Source organism: Anopheles aquasalis, chromosome 3 (genome assembly GCF_943734665.1).
Source record: "Anopheles aquasalis chromosome 3, idAnoAquaMG_Q_19, whole genome shotgun sequence".
NCBI classification, from domain to species: Eukaryota; Metazoa; Arthropoda; class Insecta; order Diptera; family Culicidae; genus Anopheles; species Anopheles aquasalis.
In genome coordinates, this window is record NC_064878.1 from 26,602,289 (window position 1) to 26,623,376 (window position 21,088).

Sequence of the window (21,088 nt, forward strand, 5' to 3'; positions counted from 1 at the left end):
GATATCATGTTGTAGCCATTTGTTGTGTTTCTACATCTTTTACTGATTTTGAACGTCACTCGATGAAGTTTAAACCATCCATAAATTCCATAGGAAAAAAGATTGAGAGGGAAAAAGTAGGAATCATTGTTGTTACTGTTTGATTAGGAGGCAAAGCTTTGAGCACAGTTGTTGAAGCTATTTTCATATCATTTTATTTTTCTTTTTTATTATTTTTCATGCACACGTAGTACTCTAGCACTTATTGCGGTCACAGTGGTGCTTACACTCCTTACAATCCTTATTGTGGCCCCTGCAGTCCTTACTACGGTCAATGTAGGCCGTACCTTCCTTGTGGTCCTTCCTGGTGTGGTCCAACCATACGCAGTGCCCATGACCTAGCCTGTATGCCCCAGTGTCCCACCATTTGTTCCCCGCAACAATGTGGCCCACGTTTCGTTACCGTGCAACAGCCACCGCGGTTAGTTGCCCAAAAAAAGGTAATTCACTGTCGGCGCGTGGTCTACGATAGATGCGTAGTGCCGCACACCAAGGCTATCGTTGAACCGAAGCTCATCTATCGACCGAAAACCATCTGCGAACCGTGCATCATCTACAAGCGGCGCACGGTGGCCGAACCACGAATCGTCTACTGTCGGCGCATTGTGCCGGATCCGAGGGTAGTCTGCCGTCCGCGAATGATCGTCGAGCCAAAGGAAATCTGCACTACGCTCGTCTGCCAACCGAGACCACAAATTGTGCGGATACCACCGCCGAGGGACTACTGCTGTGTTCCAACCGGTTCGACCTACTCGAAGAACTGCTACTGGCCACCACGGCTCGGAGGTTACTGTGCTCCTCGGTGTTGGTGAGGTATTTTATGAAATACCTATCGCTTCATAAGCTATCATTTGAAGAGTAAGTTGACTGCATAAAAATTAATATGCTCGTTGTGGAAAGAAACTAAAAGCATTTTTTTATTCGTAGAATGCAATGCCAGTATGGAAGGTAAATTGTGAACATTGGTAGAAGTGTATTCCTTCCAGAACTAATTTATGGAGTGAGTGGACAAGTATACGAGAAAAAAAAGCTAGCACTAAATAATGATTTGATCGTTTCAGGCTATCTATTAGATCGAACGCCCTCCAGCGATCACAACAACTGCTCCAGCCTGCTGCATCCATTACCAATTCATCATCGTGCTGTGCTTACAGTAGACGTTAAACGTAAACACCTCCAGTTAGGGATGTTATAGAATGCAAAGCCTTAGGACCAAGTCATAGCTGCGCTTCGAACCTGTTAGAAAATCCTAGACCCCCTTTTGGATTGTTGCTCCGTTCGCTAAATTGTTTGTTGTTCAAATTTGTTACCTGTTCAGACCCCCGGCGGCGAATACATCCGCTGTACGGTCGATTGTTACATCCTTATCAAGAATATTTGCATAGCAAACCAGCAGCAGCAGCAACAGCCTTCCATTTCACCTAGAGCAAAGGCACTTACCACAATCTCTCGAGAATCGAGAAGCGAGAGACGGCACGGATTTTCCAATCAAATAAAAATGTCTGCCAGCGATGGTGTGGCTTGTTTCGGAAACCTGAATCCATATCTAGCTAACATTTTATTCGGGTCACCCAAAGGAAACGTTCGGCGACTGCTTAATGGCTAAGACTTAACGCACAATACTTGAAAGAACTGAAACTCATGAACCAAACCTGCGGGCACGTGCGCGCGCACCATCCATCCATCACACCATCGTGTTGAGTCCGATTATCGGTTGGCTTTTACTCCGCGCCCGATCATCCCACTTTTTGGCCGCGTTCGCCACAAACCCGGGCCGTATCGGTGTATCAAACTCATCGCCCGGCCCGTCCTCGATCCTCCGGGTGCTGGTGCTACGCTGCGAACACCGACACCCGCTACAGTTCGAATCCGTCGGTGAGCTCTGGTTCGAGCGGCTCAAGTTCGTCCGAATGATGCTCATCGGTTTGGCGGGCGGTGGTGGCCGGGACCGCATTGTGGCCGGATTGTGCCCGCCTGCACCCGCTGCACTCATCTGCATCGCCTCCTGATCGAACTTATCCGCCGGTACGTAGGTGCTGCGCCGTGAAGGGAGTATATCCTCGACGAACGAATCATTATCGTGATAACCGGGCCCACCGGAGGGCTGTTGATGGTGCGGTGCGGTGGAATGACGATTGGAGGCCGTGTGCGCCCCCGGTCCTGCGTCACGATACGCTCGCCGATCCCGATAGTCCGTGGTCCGTGGAAGATACTGGATCTCCTTACCCGCTATCCGACGGCTCTCTTCCGGTGCCCGGACATGCGCAAACACGGGCACTTGGGCCGAGGGATACACTTTGCGCTCGACGATTGACTCGGCACTGCGGTTCAGGTGTGTCCGCTCATCTCGATACTCGTCGACCATCGAAGGTCGTCCGTGCGGTGATTGATGATGATGATGATGATGAGGCTGATGGTGGTTCGCATGTGGAGGTTGCTGATTTTCCGTTTCGCCTGCCTTGGAGACGACGAAAATCGGTGCCTGCTCGGTGTCGGTCGCTACGTCCTTCTTGATCGATGCCCGATCGGTCACATCGGTGCCACGGGGAAGGCTCGAAGTGTCCGTCTGCGTCATGTGGGCCGTCATGCGTGCCAGCGGATCGGCCAGATCGATAACGAACAGTATGGCCACCAGAAACGAGAGGCAACCGAGGATGATGGCGTTATCGTGCAGATCCGGATGGACCTGATCGATGGAAGCGAACACCAGCCCACCTAACGAAACGGGACGCCAGGAAGTATCAGTCCCAGCGCGATCTCTCTTTAGCTCTTCCAGTGGACCACTCACCTGCAGCAAAAAACAATAGTGTCCCCAGCGAGAGCACGATCTTCTCGAACAGATTCGGACGTGACTTGGCGTCGACGCATCTGGAACGGGACAAATGAGATTGAGACACGTTTTTGGGGGGGGGGGGGAGGGAAGTACATTTTTTGGAGACACCATGTGCCGTATGAGCTCATGCTTTATGATATCACATTGTCGGCATACCGGCCGACCGACCGTCCGACCGACCTGCAGCACAAACTGCGCCATTGTTCCGCCTCGACATGCGAATTATGCTAACAGGCATCAGGCCACACATCATCATCAGCGGGGGAAGTGGCGACGAAAGAAGGGGTCTCCATTGTGTGCCGAGCGCAATGAAGTGTCTTGCGCAAGTTGGCAAGCCCTATCGTGTATCGGGTTGTAAAGGTAAAGACTCTTAGCCCCCCCCCCCCCCCCCCCCCCCCCTTTTGGGGGGGCAGATATGTCACCGCCTAGTACGCGCTAGCGAGTCGACCTCGAGTCGGTTCCTTGGTCGGATCATTCTCAGACCGAACTTCACCGTTCGGTGGCGACGATGTGGAAGACGTGCAAAAAAAACCTGCAACGTGGCCACTGGAAACGGAGTGTACCAGCACGCATGTGCGGAGGGAATGAAGGTCATCTCCCGCCATCTAATGCCTTTGACACAATCCGTCTTAGACAAAGCCAAGACCACCGCGCCAAACACAACAAAGCGAAGGTATTTATGAGAAAATGTTCAACTTCGCGACCCTTCCGTTGCACTTGCACCCGAGAGAAGGTGGCTTAAAGGGCTTCGCACAAGTTCCCACCTTCCGTGTGATTGGTCTCCAAACATCCCAGGGCTTGGCGGCAGTACACAGACGCAGCAATTGGCGCCCGAAGAGAGGTTCGATAAAAGGGGTGGCTGAGAGGAGACGGGAGGTGACCACAAGGAAGTGGAATCCAACCAAACAAACCATGACAACCGAATGGCAATAGCAAGGAACACAGGTGAGACACAGATACATTTTCCGTCCCTTAGTTTAAGCGCCTTAGGCCTTAGGGCGCCAGGCTCTGGGAGTTGCTGACCTTGTAATTAACATCAGTGCGATGACTATCGTGTAGCCACCGTAAACGATGTTCGTAAATGCATTTCCCCCGCTGCTCCAGGTTATGTTGTGTATCAGGCTCCATTCGCTGAAAGAGAGAGAATGGAGACAAAATATGAGAAGCTTTTGGTATCTTTCATGTTGAGCTAGTGCTAAAAATTTCTAAGCTAATGTTACAAAAATGCAAATTATTATTAGTTCTTATTGCTACATTCCTTTGCCGACTAGAGGATTTTAGTCAAGAAAGTAAAGATTTTAATCTGTCCTGGTGGATTCTTATTGGTCCCGATGATTTTTTCGATCTAAATTATTTCAGATTATTCAAATTGCTCGACAGATGCGTATAAAAGTGTAGAGAATGACTATACCGATAATAAGGATCAGGAATATAGATACTCTCTAATACCTAGAAGGATTCATGGGAATTTTCATGATGTCCTTTTAGTTGTTTCAAAGCATATTCAATACTTTTGACCTTAGAAAAAGAAAATCAGGGGGAGGGCAGCCCAACATATTATTGCTAAAACTGTTCTTCGAACCTTCTTTTATTGATATTTGATTTATAGAACCTATAATTGGTTTTAAAGAATGATTGGAATATTATTGGAGATGAAGAATTGATAGAGAAGGAATTGATAGAGTTCGCATGATAAAAAATCCATGTCTATGCCTTTTCCATTAAATCCAGCAGTGTTTTTATTTAGAAAAAACACATCGAACATAATATTATACTTCCAGTTCTATTGATGTTTAAACGCCATATAAAAAGAACAATATGTTCACTTGCGGTTTTTCTTTAGTTTTACTTCTAAATAACAGCACCAGCGGCTGCTTAACGCCACATACAAGCTCCTTAATAACACAACAAATAACCGAAAGATATAGATCTACCGTTTGCTGCATCATTATTACATTCCAAGGGAAACTCATCTTGAAAGCGGAAACAGGTAATTGTTCTAAGTCAACCGTGCACAACACACAGACACACACAAACACTCTCTTTGGAGCGTCCTTGGCGACGATCTAGTCGTCGAGGTGGCAAATAGTTTCTGGTTTCTAGCTGTCCCCCCCAACACAGCTCGTTAAACGATGCAAATTACACCAAATCAACGTTAGCGAGAGTTAGGGAGACAAACGGCACCTGGCCATGGAAAAGCCGCCTCCGGTCACCGCGGGTTAATTATGCCAACCACCACCACCACCACCCCGATGCAAACGCATGCGCAACTTACCGCGATAGCTTCTGATTTCTCACAAACACTCGCCGTGACTCATGATCGGTGATGATCTTCGTAATAACGCACGCCACACAACCTAGCTGCCGGAGCAGGCGACAGGGGACGCCGGGGAACGGAATAGAGAAGGGGGAAAAGGAATTATGGTTTTTTGGTTCACGATCCAACGGGCGATCGCGGGCTGGCAAACTTACTAATTCTAAAAACTTGATCACTATCCTAGCCGCCGGTTTCACCATATTCTTAACCTGCTCTGCTGCTTAACCTGTCTGGTCAGAGAGGTCTTCACTCATGCAAACAATCAATTCCGAACGGCTACGATCGATTAACCGATCGATCGATCATTCCTTCCACCGGTTTCGCACAATAACGCACTTGTCTCTCCGCTCTGCTGGACCACGCATGCACGCTAAGCGTAAACCTAAGCGAAATCACTTGCTACGCACGCCTTCGCGCCTAGTAATTGAGAGCATTGGCCAATAAACTCAGTGACGCGTGCATGATGCTGTACGCACTTCAATCAACATTCACCCAAACTCATCATTCATCGAGCACATCAAGCTGCACATTATTCTGCACCGCACTTAACGACTTCACACATCATGCACTGGGACTGCTGCGTTTGGATGCGTTACTGGCCTAACGAAGCGTTCAAGTCACTTTCAACCTGCACTGATAAGATGCACTACACGAGGGACGAGGTGATTGCTGCTGCTAGTCCGTTCCGTACCGTGGCTAATCGAGGAATGACTTTTCCCGGCCAGGTGTTGGAGGCTTTTTTCCCACCCAACGAACTCCCACCACAACCAAGCGATCGAGAACGACGCGACAGTGCTCAAACAATGCACGCACGCACATACATACATGCATAGGCTGATTAGGGAGAGCCCAAGAGAGCGACTCCGACTGTACTCCACGCGAAGCTCATATGCTGCCGGCCAGGTGTGCACGCGGTTGTGTTGGTGCACGTCTTGGAAGATAACGTCTCCCGCGAAGCCACTGCCGCTGCCGCCCGAAGGGAAAACAATGCCCGTTTTCAAGACACCGACACGCATTGGGCGAATGGGTGGTGGGTGGAGGGAGTGCCAGTGGGGGTGTTTTTTTTTTGTTCAAACAAATTCCAAATCGTGTCGCGACTTTATTATATTTCGTTTTGTCAATGTCTCTACGGGGTAGGAAGAGGTGAGGCTAGAGGGCGAAAGGGGGAGTGCATGTAGTGGGTGTTGTAGGTAGGTCACAGCCAGAGCAAAAGCTGGGCGTTGGCTCGACAATAAGTGCATCAATTGTTAGACCGGCAGATGTTAAGCCCTCACCGCCGGATGCCTCTTCGAAACGAAACAACGAAACGAATTGACAAGCAAATCACAGCAAACGAACGTAAGACGTCGTGATGTCACAAGGGCCTGGCATTCGTAATGTTGGCCGTTTTAGGCAGGGAAGCGACAGCATAAACGCTACAAAATGGTACCACATCGGAGGAAGGGAGTGTCGCATTTTTCCACACACCTTTCATGCACGCACGCTAGAGTTGCGTAGGAGTGTCTGCTCTTATCAGCTTCGTCTCTCACTAGTGCGTACGTGTGAAAGTGCATTCCTCGGTATGTTTGCCGGTGGTGAAGTTGTACGCAGTGGAAAGTGAACAGCGAAGCGGTCCACGGGATCGATCGGTACCGGCGGCATATCGTGCTGCGAGCAAATTTCGCTCCGACAGAAGATATGTTTCTTGATTGCAACATACACCGTTAGCATGCAATGGGGCAGTAATTGAATGGGAAATTTAGATTGATTAGCGAACTCATTAAAGGGGGATGTTCGCTAAATTTAATGATCCTTTGTTCTGGAGTTTCGCGGTCGCATTAAGCGAGTACGAGTACAAGGTTATAGTAATAAGGTACGGTAAGGTTAATTCTGGTCATTTTTGACGTATTTTTTTGTGAAGAAACCATTGAACCATCAGAATATCAGTTTATCCAAGTAGCGTCACTTGGAGGTTTTGTTGTTTATCCATTTTTCCGTTTTTGGCAGATTTTTTTTAGTTTACAAAGCGAGCACGGGTTCGTCGTTTAAGTCTTAAGCGGCAAGTCTTTTGATTCGATCCAAAAACGGTGCCCACTGTAGAGACGTGATGGATTATCAGAAATACACAAATCAATATTCTTTTTATAGATTTTAAGTTTATCCAAGTAGCTTCAGGTTGAGTTTTTGTGGAAATTCCAATTTCACGATTTTTGGCAGAATTTTGAAGTTGAAAAATTTATGCTTGTAGATGTATGTATGCTACATTAAAAAAACAAGTTTTACATAATTAATAATAAAAAAAACATTATCTTTTATGAAAACTAGGCTGGGATACCTGACAAAGAGTATACCGATTATGTGTTCAAAATTCAAATCAATCGGTCCTGTAGCTTCAAAGTAGCGCATTGAGCCATTTATGAAGTGCGTATTTTCAAAAATCTATAACTTTGTCACTGTCTATAAATCTATAACTGTCTATCTATCTAAAAATCTATAACTGTTTATTCGATTGATCCATAAAATGTACAAAATGTTCTTGAAAGGATTCATGGAAAAATGTAAAAAATATATATCGCAAATAAAATTTAAATACCATAGCCACCCTTAAGCTTATCCTAGACGCTGATTTTATTATCATCCGATGTTGGTTGTTAGCCAACTAACTTTAACGTTAGTGCGCTCATCCACGAAAATTGTGCTACCTCGAAATGTATCATACACATCCACGGATTACATTTCGAGGTTTTGCTTCTTTTCATTTATTCTACAACACGAACTGGAATGAAATGAACGTCAATTAGGGGCTTTAAGGTATACGTTCTTTGAAACAAACGCGTTGCAACTCCTTTATTTGTCATGCTGCGTTCAGTGAAATATGACATTTGAGTCATACTTTAAATACAGCACAGCCTATTGGCATCGCTGTCTGTGAATCGACAGTATTGTCCAGCACACCGGTCTGACTCAAACACTTGTCACCTGTAAAGAATGAAACAGTAACCTTCTCGATGGTACGCTGGAAGTGGATGCAAGATCGGATGGTGGAGGAGATGGTACAACAAACAGACCTAGACGCTAGCTAATTACAGTGGATCTGGTGTCGAAGGAAGTTTCACTTTTCCCCTAAAACATCTCAAACACCCAAGGGGTCCAATATTTGTCTTTAGCTTTAGACCTCGCTGGCCACTAAGCCACGTACATCATGCAAATTCCCAGCTCTCGCAATCCGGCCGGAAGCATATGGTTACGATACGATCGGGTAGCATGGTGGACAAAGGATAGTTTTCATGGCACGCTGGTCAGCGCCCAAACGTTTCCCAGGCCGTCTCGTGCACCTGTTCGGGGTGCAAGGTGTTCGATGTGTCTAATTTGGATGAAACAATAGGAGCCACAAGAAGAAATCGACTGGGCGGGGACGGTCCATTACGGACCAGAACAACAGCACACGGTCAGAGAACCTTGAGCCTAGCAACGGATCATATTTGCTGTTGACATATTAATTTGATTGATTAATAAACCGCAAATTATCACAAAGTGGTCGCCACGGTGCAAAACGCTCGATGACCTCTTTTTTACGCAACGTTCCCGGCAAGGCCTTCAACCGCAAACGGCTTCATGGTTTCGCCGCTTCCACCACCGGAGCGTTTACCGGAACGTTGTCGTCCTCGCATTGGATGCAGCTCATAACGATCGATGGATCCTCAGCAGGTTGGTCATCGAATTCCTCCTTCCACGGAACACGAAATGGCTTATCGCGCTTCGAAAGTGCACTGGGTTGCGGCCGATGGGCACACCCGATCGCTCGCTCAATATCGTAGTACGAGTAGTTGTGGTACGAAAAGTATTCGGGATTTTTGTAGGGAAACCCTTTCGCCGGATTGCCGGTCACGTGGATTGGACCGAGTTGCTGTGGAAAGATATCGATGACTATGGTGTTGCCTGGTGGTGTTGCCTGGTAGCCATACCTGTTCGTGCTCCGTTTCTCGGAACACTTTCGGGGACATGCCTGGCAAGATCTCGTAGTCGGCTGGCGAGCTGCACTTTGGTTTGTTTCGGAGCGGTGCATCCAATGGGTAAGTGTCGGGCTGCAAAACGGGAAAGGAAATTAGTTGCCCTAGATAATATCATTTGAAAAGGGTTGGATAGGCTTCATTTTACCTCTAGTTTGCACAAAAATTTACGCTGACCACATAGCCGACGAGCGAAGCTGATAATTGGCCTCATCTTGGTCGATGGCTACTATTCAGTTCAGGGAATTAGTGGGTTTCATCAAATGGAAAATTCCCAAGCTGAAAACAAACCTAGAATACTATCTACGATATTTTATAAACAATTGCGTAGTATTTGTTTTATGATTAATTTTAATACTTAATTAGTTTTATGAAAAAAATCGAAACGAAGAAAACCATGATGCTGCTATTTTTCTGTCGATAGGTGCTGCCCGCGAAGTGCATAATATTAGGGGTTAACCGCGCATCCCAGAGGGCCGAACAGTTTTCCGGGAAGGAAAAGGAAAAAAGGAAAAGGGGAACGGGGAAAAACGCGTAGGGAAAACGAAATCTTCTTGCCTCTGGTCAAGAGCAGATGTCCGCTAACAACGCGATGCATTTATTTCACGTTCTGGCGTTCAATTCGAAAACACTTACGTCTCACGTGCTCTTGCTGTTGTAAAAAAGGCTGGAACACGCTCACCGCGGTGATCAGTGTTCTTCAGTTATGGCGCCATTTCCGTCCATACGTTGAATCAATGGCCCAAACTCACCTTATCAACACAACGCAACAGTCATTAACCCATTAGTCAGCCGGAAACTCCTAGGTTTGGTTCTGATAAATGTATCGGCCGATAGAGAACACGTGTTCTCCATCTCCAACATTTGCGTGCTATGTTTGCCAGCTAATCAGCTTCACAACAAATTGCGTTTCATTTAAATTTGATATTTTACAGTAATGATTATAGCCCCACACAGAATTGTATTGAGCATAATTATCTTCGCAAATAGTACATTAAAAGAAAATTATAAAGGTCCCACAGAAAGTAGCGATTTCGAAGGATGAACAGAAAGTGTAGAACATAAATGTGGTTAGTGGTGAAATGTAGTGTGTGCCTTGTGCTGATGTGCATCAACATATCCAGAGAAACGAATGTGTAGCTTATACTTTATGTTGCTTCTACTACCTAACACTATTCGACCAAATCGAGATTACACGGTGGTGATCACTAACATCCAGAACAAAACTAGCAATCGAATGCTGTAGCTACGCATAGAAGGAACGGACTCTGATGGTCGTCTCTTGCTAAATCTCACAAAAACAGTGAACGTGCAGCCAGATACAAACAAGATAACCTTCAAAACTAGTTTGAAATGGTAGCTCGCGTAGTAAAGATTATAAATGATATTATACAGATATCAACTAGCATAACAAACGGAAATTACTCCATCACAACTGACTGCAACATACTGAATTTCATAAATGACTATTTCGCATATCGTAACTCCTCCCTGCCAGGCTTGATACAACTCAACAAACCCATCTACTCCCCAGGCGACAAGCTAAAGTTCCGTGTGATTGTGGTCGATGTCGATTCAAAGCCATCTTTGTCCAGTTATGTTGACGTAAAATAGGAGAATTATCATGCCTCATACACGCAACATCATCATCATCATGTATGATCATCATCCTCATACACGCAACTGCAAAGAAAAACCAACACACAAATCCACATTATTATTTAATGAATACATTTTGTTGCAAGCAATGCATACCAGGACAGAGGTTGTAAATCGTTCATTGGAGCTATAATATGCGGTAACCATTGGACGTAGTATCTCATAATCAGCTTCTCATACCTATAATTTGAAAATAAATCTCAAATTAAATTAATTTACCTTGCTTAAATTGATTGCTTTACTCACAATAAAACAGGTGGTCTCCCCCCATAATAGCCCATCTTCATAAATATCATAAGCAGCATCAGATTTTTTATGAGTTTAGGATGAGTGACTTTCAACCGTTTAGAGAATGACAATTCTCTGCGGTAAGTCATTCTAATTATATCTAATTAAATATGGGATATGTTACAATACACCAAGCTATAGAATATTTTTTCATTCGCTGGTTTAATTTGCTTACCATTAACTTACCACCAATTATGCACGATGGATGCGGTAAAGAAGATGATGAGCATCAATGAACCCGATCATCGTCAAGTAGTACAACCGTCACAAGATATTCAAATCAAACAAAAACAGCTCACAATTCCTCTCTTCAAAAGTATCTTTGAAAAAACCAAATCTTTGCCATTGATTTTCTATAGTTTGCTCCCATTTCCGGGATGTAATGGTTAATGTCTGTCTCACATTGTTCTGTCCCATCGTAGACTGATATTTGATGTAACAGAGGTAGCTTTAAAACGGCATTGACCACCATCAAACGGATCTTCAGCTTGTCACCTGGGGCGCAGATGGGTTTGTCGAGTTGTATCAAGCCTGGCAGACAGGAGTTACGATATAACCGACGGTCTTTTATAAAAATGTTGCAGTCTCACTATCCATCAACTGTTATGGAGTAATTTCCGTTTGTTATGCTAGTTGGTATCTCTCTACAATATCATTCACATTCTGTATGTTGTGAAGAGTACGCGAAACATAATTTCAAACTCGCTTTGAAGGCTATCCCCTCATTTGTATCTGGTTGCACGTTCACTCTTTTCGTGCGATTTAGCAAGAGGCGACCATCAGAGTCCGTTCCTTCTATGCGTAGCTACAGCATGCGATTGTTAGTGTTGTTCTGGATCTTACTGAGCACCACCGCGTAGTCTTGGTTTGGTCGAAGAAGTGTTATAGTTCCCAGCCTGAAAATGTTTGCCCATCCTGAATGCAAAAAAAATAATACATATTAAATATTAGGTGAGGAGTCCTCGTTAGTCCTTAGTTCAACTTACGTTGCTCTTGATATATGAATGCACATCAGCGCAAGGCACACACTACATTTCACCACTAACTACATTTCTGTTGCACGCTTTCTGTACGTCCTTCGAGATCGCCACTTCATGTGAGACTAAACCAAATCAATCTGGCCTACCAGCTTTTCAGGCGAGGTCTCACCACAACAGGCATTACACATAGCCAACACTATCAATGTACATTTGTTGTTTCCTTCGCACTTTGTTGTCCACCAAAGCTAATTATAGTTAATATCGGAAAAATGAACGCAAAAAAGAGTGCCTTTGTTCTAGAGAAACTGATTAGTCCCCGAGCTCTTTGTGGGAGCTGCTATTTGGAGCCAAGGAGTTGAAGCCAAAACCAGAACAAAACCCAGAAGTTGCCTACTGACGCATGTGTTGATGACTGGATCGTCCACGTCCGATGTTGATAGGGTGAACGTAGCCGTGTCTTTCTATTTGAAACTCAAACTATGCGTCAGCCCTTCCAGAAGGTTAGATGGCGGGGTTCGGACTCCTTTTCAGCCGTCTTTGTCAGAACTGACTCACGAGATGGCCAGCACCGAAAAAAAATTAACAAATTTGTTAAAACATATAGGGTCCTTTATTCAGTAAAATATCAATTGGACTTAGTTTTTTATTGTAATCGACATAATATTAAATAGCAATAAAATAAAAACATTTTTAAATCAAATGCTATAGTCAACAACAATTTTGCATTCACGTACGATTTAATATAAACTCTAAACTGAATAAACAACCAAAGAACGACTCTAAATAAATGCCCACCTTTTTTCCGAACTCAACTCACAGCCATTGATTGATTGCATAAACGGTATTCATAAATTCTGACCCCAGAAATGCGTGGAAAAAAGAGAACGTGTTTTTCACTCCCCTTCCATAAATGCATCGGCCACATTAATGCATGCGGGTGTTTGTCTTGATAATGACCTCGCAGCGTGCGACCCTTAGCGATCAAGAATTCCGGGCACGCTGTCGGCGGGCGGCTTAATTTGTTGGGACGCCCATCGGAACCAACTGTCATCAAGGGCTGTACTGAAGATTTGTGTTTCCTAGAAAACCGTGTGCTGATCCGATGTCCAGGACCGGTAGATGATGAGTTATGATGGTTCGTGGCGATCCCTTAAGCCGCCAGCTTTACTGCCGCCTCGGGGGGAGATTTATAGGTTGACCGTGAAACCTATTCTGTCGCCAGTTGATCACTCTGCCCAAAAAGTTTAAAATTTATGACGGCCAATTTCATTTTTGATTGAATTGTTAGCGCTAGTTTGGTGGTGGTTTAAAAAAGGGAACAAAGGTATTAATAAGATCAATAACTCAAATGTAATCCGTGTCCAGCTTTTATTGAATTTCAAGATCATAGTCTTACACAAACGAGAGGACGAGAATTGAGTTGTAAAAGGATGACTTCATTTTGCAGATAATCCCAACGCATTCTTGCATTCTTCCAAGTAATTTGTTTACAATCCAAGAGTCTACCCAGCGTAAGTCTGCGCACTTGTTCTCGCGTGAAGTTAAGCTTACATTTCACAGCATCACCACCCCCAGCAACAAGAACCTGATCGACATTTCTCTTTTGCACTAGAAGTAATCACACTCTACGCAAGTACGAACCGATTGGCGCAGTACTCTGGCACCTCTTGCCGTGCTCCTTCTGCGGCTATCATAAACAAAGGGATTTGTGTCATAACTTAGGATTAGCATCGAATCAGTGCGCAGCTACCGTCCCACCAGAGTCGCCCTCGTCACTTTGCATTGAAACGCAAGGCAGCGTGCTCCGGTGCGGTGTACGGCCACAGCAACTAGTATACCCCCCCGCTACGATCCGACCTGCTCGCACTGTCCGAAATGTCGAGAAGAATGTATCGTAATTCATCCGCTCGAGTGCCTTACACGACCCGTCCAACGGCGGAAGCGTGATATGCTGGAAACAATTAGCCATTAGACTAATCGATGTGACGTCCGCATTTTATGTATGTATGAAGGCTTGGTAGCCACGGTGAGACCAAGGGTTGCGACAAATTAAATTGAATTTAAATTGAAAATTATTCCCAACTCTCCGATTCGATTCGCATGGCCAATGTTCCGGGGCACCTCGCGATCCCTCATTAGACGTGAGGAGAAATATTTTAAGCAAAACAAAATGAAGGAAGTGAGTGGGACGGCAAACTGCACCGCTTCATCAACCATCAAATCTTCTAGCGCCGGTCGGTTCCGTGGGCGAAATGGCGGCTTTGGTAATTTGATATGGAAAGCTCAAAGCGACCGCACATGGGCCCATACGGTACCAACGCCTAGCTGATGAGCTTCAGCCTTCGCTCGATCGCATTCGGAAACGAAAAACCTGACCTATAACGAACGAGAAGACTCATTAAAATCCATCGTAAAAGTAGCCGAAGCAAACCCGAATTGGCAAAGGCGACCGTCGTTCTTACCAAAAGAAAAAAAACAGCATCACGATCGTAAAACGAAGTTTTGCTCCACAGTTCACACTGTGTATGGGTGTCTCCAGGTCCCAACCCCCCATAAAACCTTTATCGCGTTTGATCGGATCGGTAACAGCGGGAGGGAATCGCAGTAAAAATCGATTCGATTTAGCGAACATCACACGGCACACGGCGACAACGAGGACGCCTCTTATCTAGGCCAATATTTTTATGCTAGGTCGCTCATTAGCAGGCGAGTAGAAAAGGCGATCAAAATCAAGATCACAGATCTTGGGCGGATCGGAGCCCCCAGACAAAGGAGATGTCTCTAGCTCTTTGTCTAGCAGATCTGTGCGCAAATTTATATCACCTGATTATCGTGGGTGTTCTTATCGCTTTGTGCGTGATCGAAAACTACCACCAGGCCCCCACCCTAGGCCCCATACCTTCCTCTAGCAGATCGGTCGCATCGATAAGCGATGGGCCCTACAAGAGTGTGGATTGAAATATCTGTTCTGTGTAGCAGTTGGTGGTATCATCATTTCCTTTCTGCCGCACACTGTGAACCCTGTCTGGTGCATCACACGTAAATCTGTCAACGTCGCGGATGCTAATCGGGGTGATTATTTAAAGTTTGCCACGTCTAGCACCGTCGAGTGTGGCCACACCGATTGGCCGAAGGTTACACGCATCCAACGTGTGTGCGATTACGATCGAGCGAGCGAAAGCAATGTGGGAACGATCGGATTCCTAGCATCGCTTTCAACTATTAGACGGATTGGTTCCACTGTTTGGTTCGAAAAAGTTAAGTGGTTCTTTTGTTACATGCCAACCAACTGTCTGCTCACCATCGCCACGAAGAGAAGCGCCCAAGCGATCCTTTCACCAAATTCCTTCGAAAAAATATAACGATCCCGCGAATCATCTTTCAGAACATTATTCACTTGATAGCTCTATAGTTAAAAGAATGCAAAACCTATCGCTGTCGGCTTATGCCATTTCCAGTGCTGTTTGCATAATTATGCAGTCGATTTGAATATTGAGAGGCACAGGCACTAACGCCGGACGGCAAATCTCCATTTCGGGGTGAAAAAAAAAATGATGAAAAAGGAACGCTGATGGCATAAATTGGGCTCCGTGGCTGCAGATCGTGAGACCGTGCCTTTGCTCTCATAGGCGCGACAGCATTAAACCATAAATTTACGAGCTCGAATGATCCCGGCCGGCGAGGATATAAAAATCCATTCCGTAAATGGCGAATTCACTTGTCACAGGATGGCTCCGGTGGTTTCCGGTTCGTTCGTGGTTCAGCATTTTCGAAAGTTGATGTTTGGTGTTGGTGACTCGATGGCACGTGTGGCACTTGATCGGGAAAAAAGGGGAGGGTAGGGAATTGAAATGAAGAAGTCAGCAGACGGTGGATCTTCGATGCAAAAATGTTCCAACTATCGCAAGACATAACCTAGCAGAAAAGATGAAGCAAACGTTCGCCATAAAATAGTAACCTGGCAAAAAATGTGCTTTATATTCAGCATTTAGAATGTAGTATTGCCAAAGAATATCTCTTGAATGTGTGACCGTAGGCATGACCAAAGGCTATAAAAGCCTTCCCATCAAGTTATTCACGCGCTTAACGAGCTGGTTAAACTTCCAAATAACCCTGGAACTCCTTCTCGATCTCCAACTCCACAACTTCGCATAGATTTCTACTTGCTGCGTGAATTAATTACTTCACATTCTACTTCGTAAAGAACGGCTCCGTGAAATCGTTTCCATTTTGCAAACCGCGTTGAATCGCCCCGCGAAGAATCGTTCGTTCCTCCAAATTGTTCGTCCAGGCAATGTGCGCTACACCTCACGATCGTTCTCACGATAATTTATGACACCAGCGTCGGCCATAAAATGATCCAAACCATTTTCACCCAGGGTACCGCGCCCGTTTTTCACCCACGGGGCGTGATCAAAACCGCGTGACGCAGCTAACAACAACGCACGCGGCCCTTATTTACATTTCCGATTAGAAAAAACCAACACCAAAAAAACACGAACCTCTGGACTTTATAGTTCTGGTGCGGGGTGGGTGTGCACGTGCTGTGGGTTGTTTTCATAATTCTTCAATTCGGTTGCTCCCCTCCCGGAGCAGTTGTGCACAGGCAGAAGTTGATGGGTGAAGGTGTGCTGTACCTCGACCGCTGATGCACCGCGGATCAACAGCTGCGTTCCCGTGTGCATCCGGAGCTGGAATGTGTTTACATTTCCACTTGCACAAGCGAAAAAGGTTGGGGGAGGAAATGCACATTTTTGGCACGAGTTCTAACAATTGTTGCCGGCCAAATTTACGATCAAGGTCGAGGTGAGCCAGCTGAAAGGTGAAATGGCACGCGCAATTGCATTCACGTTCCTTCGATTCGAGTGCATCCAAGGGGTTTACAAATATTATCCTTCTCGCTATAGGCAAAACAATTAATACAATTACAAGTTTTTAGTGCATTGCAGCGCCCACCAGGGATCACTTTCTCAATGAATTACATAGCGATCACATTGCCATCTATCCCGAGGCGCCCAGGCGGTAAGAACGCGGGCGTTTGCAACCAATTAGCATACATTAAGCACTGCGCTGAGCCGAGTTCGAGTTTATGCCGCCTGCTCGCCAATGCCATTTGTCAACTCAATCAACCACGGCTCGGACAACCACCATCCTCAGTCCATTGCGCGTGCTGCCACGGTGCAGTGGCGTCGTTGGCGTCGGATCAGCAAACATCATTAAAATTCATTACGGACCTGGCGCTAGTTACTGATCGGCCCCGTCGGTCGACGATCGAAATGGAGAATGAAAAGTGAATACGACGGACGGACTGACTGGTGGCTTCAGCTCACGTGTGGCTACGGAGATTGGAGCACACTAGGCTGAGGTTCTATGGGATCCAAGGACGTACAGGATACACCCGGTGGCCGCTACCACTTACGAGCTGTATTTCGTGCGAAGAAGCTGCACTTGAGCGCCTGGTCGGACCGTACTGTGAACGCAACCAGTGGCACAGTGGCCGCACAACCATAAAGTACACCAACTCGGCCAAACTCGTCAAGCTCATGCCGGCCAGCAGCGCTAGTATGCCACCGAAACTGGCCAGTTCCCCGTTGAACGTGGTGTAAGCGACTCGCTTTCTGTAGAGGAATTTGTTATCCTTAAAGTAAACGTACAGTAGCATCGGTTCCAGGCTGCAGTAGAAAGAGGGAAAAGAGAGTTTAGTCCGGTTTCAAAACAAATGGTTGTGTCCCAGTTCCATACTATTCCCGGTCCGGATCCTTGTGTATCATTGAGGCAAGCATCCGCTCCAGATTGAGCATATCGTTCGAGATCTCGACGTCGTACTTGATCGTCGTACAGGCCGGTAAACACTCGCAGATCTCGATACTTTCCGTGGCCATCATCGTCGCACCGAGTTCCATCATATTCGTGGCCGCATTCCGATAGCACCGCACATCCTCAGCCCCACAGACCGGTGTCGTGTTGGTACGGGGCATCGCAAACGTCACGCAACCGCACGTCCGCAGCGTAAAGTTGGTCAAACACTCGAACTCACAGTTCTGCTCGTTGTACACCCGGAAGAAGCGCAAGTTCCGTTCGCCCGCAAAGTAACACTGCCGTCTGGCCGGAACGGAGAAGACAGAAAACGGATGTGGCAGTTGATTCTTTGCCCTTTGTCGGACTCACTATACTTACTTCGCGACGGGATACTGACGTAAACTCTTCTGGGAAGTGAGCAGACGAGGCTTCACAATGATCGAGACGGCCTGCATCGGTGGCACCCGAATGTGGTACTCGGTGAGCCGCGGAAATTCATCCGGTGGATGGATCGTTACCCGATAACCCTGCTGGGCTCCCTGTCCGACAGAGAGGGTGGATTAAATCGGACAATTCCCCCACCCTTTCGTGGTCTAAACTCACCGAACAAACGTACTCCCGATCGTCGACGTCAGTCATAAGCAACGCAATCGTACCACCCTTAAACCCAGCACTAGCGGTCCTCCGCGGGTACGACAACAGATCCTCCTCGGCCGTATACCCATTCTCCATCGTCCACCCGGTACTCCGGAGCTGTGATGCCCGTAACGTCTTGAAGGGATACAAATGTTCGTCCGGATTTAGGTCCCGCTCGCGGAATGCCTGATCGGCGGAGAAGAGTTCATCGTGCGATAACATATTGAAACTGTAGCAGATACCGTTCTCCGTCACTTTCCTGGCCCACAGCGTACGGCAGGGGCGAAAGTTGAAGCTCCACATACAAGTTTCGAAGAGTTCGGCCTGCGGTATTGACATATTCACCAACAACGGTACCACCGGCTCCCGAAGGGGTTGTTGCTGGCGATGGTGATGGCCTGAATGTTGCTCCCCTTGATGTCCTGGTCCTGATGACGGTCGGTCTTCTGCTGTGCTCCCGTAGTAATCATCCTTGGGTCGCATAACGGTCGAGCAGACATGCGCAAGGGCACGCAACTGGTGCCACTCGGTCTCGGTCACCAGGGAACGGTTATGGCGCTGACGGAGATACACCTCCGTCACGTTGAAAACGTCGCTGGCGATGCGTGTCTGGGGACAGATCGTTATCGCCGGGAACGGTACCTGCCACGCTTTGATCGAGCTCGACGAGAAGCTTACAATCAGTGGTTTCTCCTGCCAGCGCAGATGGGTGTAGATGATGCCGGAGATGCAGCAGCACAGCGATACTGTCACCATCAGCGACCAGGATGTGCTAAGAACGTTCACGAATAATCCAGTAGACACTTCTGTCTTAACAAACACTCGCTGTTTCTTACCGTTCCGGTAGGGATAGGCCAGGTTCCACAATGTAGCGCATTCCATGGCACGAGCTGGCTGCGAAGTAATCCCGAAAGAAGCTTTTCCACGTGCGCCACCGTAACCAGGAGTAGAGGCGGCGTTCTCCGCTAGCTTCCATCGTGTGTCACACTTCCGAAGGATCTCGAAACACTAAATCGAGGGCCAGGTCATTGGCGATATTTAATGTCCTTTTCAACAGCTCAAACGAACACCGATATTGCATGTTCCGCATCCCGGTCGATGGCGTGAGTTCCGGTAATAGCAAGGGGTCAGTAATGGCGATGCTCACGGTGATTACCATAAAGCTCGATGGTCCACTTTTGGGTCAATTCCGTGACGCGAGCTCTTGTCTCCCATTAACTTCCGGTTATCATCGAGTCCTTTGGGGGTTCATCGGTTGTTAAAACCTTTTTAAAAGATTTACATTCCTGTCCCCCCCCCCCCTTTTAAAGGACAGCGGAAGTGTATCCTGTCAAACCAAACGTGGTAACATAACCTCACTTCTGAATCCAAGGAGGCCAAGGCATCAGTTCCACGGTCCATGCAGTACTCGCTGGAGCAGGCTTGACAGTTTAAATAATAAAAGAACTATCGTGCATGTTAGCGACTCTTTCTCCCCGCCCCTCATTTTATCGAGTACTACCAGACCTCCCCCGGATCTAAAGCATCAAAACGTGCCAACGCTAATAACATTCAACCATTCAGCAACCCACCAAGTGGCACGCTACCGCACGCGTGTAGCTCGTAAAGCGAACACCTAATAGAACGGGTGCACGGCGGGACTTCATAAAAATCGTTTCGTTCCAGTAGTAATAGAAAACCAGCCCGGGGAACAAAATACTAATCCTCCACCCCTCGGAACCCTAAACTGGGGTGCGGCAAATGCGCCATCAACTGCGGCTACACTCGGCGGCGGTTGTCCACTGGCAGTTTAATGGCGGACCGACAAAGAGATGATCACCCTCGTCTTCCTCGTAAACCGTGGAAGGGTGTCAAAGCGCGCCCGACTCGACAATGGATCGTAAAAACCGTCCCGGGAACAGGGGTGGGAACACACATGATGATGATCGGTGCAGCGCCAGTACTCATTGCGTCGCGCAAGTGATGCAAGTGATGCAAGCGATGCATCGCACTCGTTAATGCATCACCTCCCCCGAATTGCAAGCAACCTGCCATAAAGGAAGAGATACCGGAGCATCGCAGATAGGAAGTTAGAGAGAGAGAGAGAGAGAGAGAGAGGAGGACAGAGTTTACCTTTTCGAATGATAAATCTGTTTCCCAGAACGAAAGCGAAGAAGGCAGACGGGGAGGAAGGTCGTCGTGATATGATTAATGCTATCTTAACGATCGCCTCCGGGTCCTCCCGGGGTCGCTGAAACCGAAAACTCCACTCGACCGACGAACGGTGATCATGAATAATGGTATGTTATGGGATTGTTGTCGCATTAACATACTCGAAAATTAGGCGACGCTTCTCCGCTCCGTTCCGTGGCTCGTTGCCCGGTTAAAGATTGACTTGATACCGTGTGCGCTCCGCGGTTTCCCAACCCGGTCGATTGGACAGTGCCGCCTGGAGTGCGAATTCGAATAAAAATGTCAAAAACTGTCCCTTTTCTGTCTCTCTCGCGCTCTGCCTTCCTTTTTTTTCTTCAAGGACAAATCCAGTCTCGGGGCAAAAAACAGTCCACTC

General features: G+C 46.9%; 3 protein-coding genes and 1 long non-coding RNA gene across 5 annotated transcripts; all 4 read right to left on the reverse strand.

Moving 5' to 3' along the window:
• Positions 1-1,647: 1,647 nt before the first annotated feature.
• On the reverse strand, positions 1,648-5,871 carry LOC126578997 (voltage-dependent P/Q-type calcium channel subunit alpha-1A). Of its 2 annotated transcripts, none has more exons than XM_050242192.1 (5): positions 5,345-5,871; positions 5,148-5,233; positions 3,896-4,003; positions 2,828-2,907; positions 1,648-2,754 (listed from the first exon to the last, which is right to left on the reverse strand). In XM_050242192.1, exons 1-5 carry the CDS (start codon positions 5,387-5,389, stop codon positions 1,724-1,726), a joined length of 1,350 nt encoding a protein of 449 aa, XP_050098149.1. In that variant the 5' UTR covers positions 5,390-5,871; the 3' UTR covers positions 1,648-1,723. The 2 variants fall into 2 exon arrangements, with proteins under 2 accessions (XP_050098149.1, XP_050098150.1); XM_050242193.1 differs by having other exon boundaries at positions 5,148-5,229; positions 5,345-5,410.
• Positions 5,872-8,688: 2,817 nt separating this feature from the next.
• Positions 8,689-9,387, reverse strand: LOC126579006 (uncharacterized). The gene is made up of 3 exons (XM_050242205.1): positions 9,327-9,387; positions 9,134-9,253; positions 8,689-9,075 (listed from the first exon to the last, which is right to left on the reverse strand). The coding sequence occupies exons 2-3, from the start codon at positions 9,170-9,172 to the stop codon at positions 8,782-8,784; spliced, it is 333 nt and encodes a 110-aa protein (XP_050098162.1). The 5' UTR covers positions 9,173-9,253; positions 9,327-9,387; the 3' UTR covers positions 8,689-8,781.
• Positions 9,388-10,132: 745 nt separating this feature from the next.
• On the reverse strand, positions 10,133-11,216 carry LOC126579008 (uncharacterized). Its single transcript, XR_007608418.1, has 3 exons — positions 11,084-11,216; positions 10,934-11,017; positions 10,133-10,861 (listed from the first exon to the last, which is right to left on the reverse strand). It is a non-coding gene; the product is annotated as an uncharacterized LOC126579008 (long non-coding RNA).
• A 6,210-nt stretch (positions 11,217-17,426) lies between these two features.
• On the reverse strand, positions 17,427-19,516 carry LOC126574591 (pickpocket protein 28-like). The gene is made up of 6 exons (XM_050234869.1): positions 19,377-19,516; positions 18,508-19,312; positions 18,283-18,443; positions 17,848-18,207; positions 17,525-17,777; positions 17,427-17,441 (listed from the first exon to the last, which is right to left on the reverse strand). Exons 1-6 carry the CDS (start codon positions 19,514-19,516, stop codon positions 17,427-17,429), a joined length of 1,734 nt encoding a protein of 577 aa, XP_050090826.1.
• Positions 19,517-21,088: the final 1,572 nt, after the last annotated feature.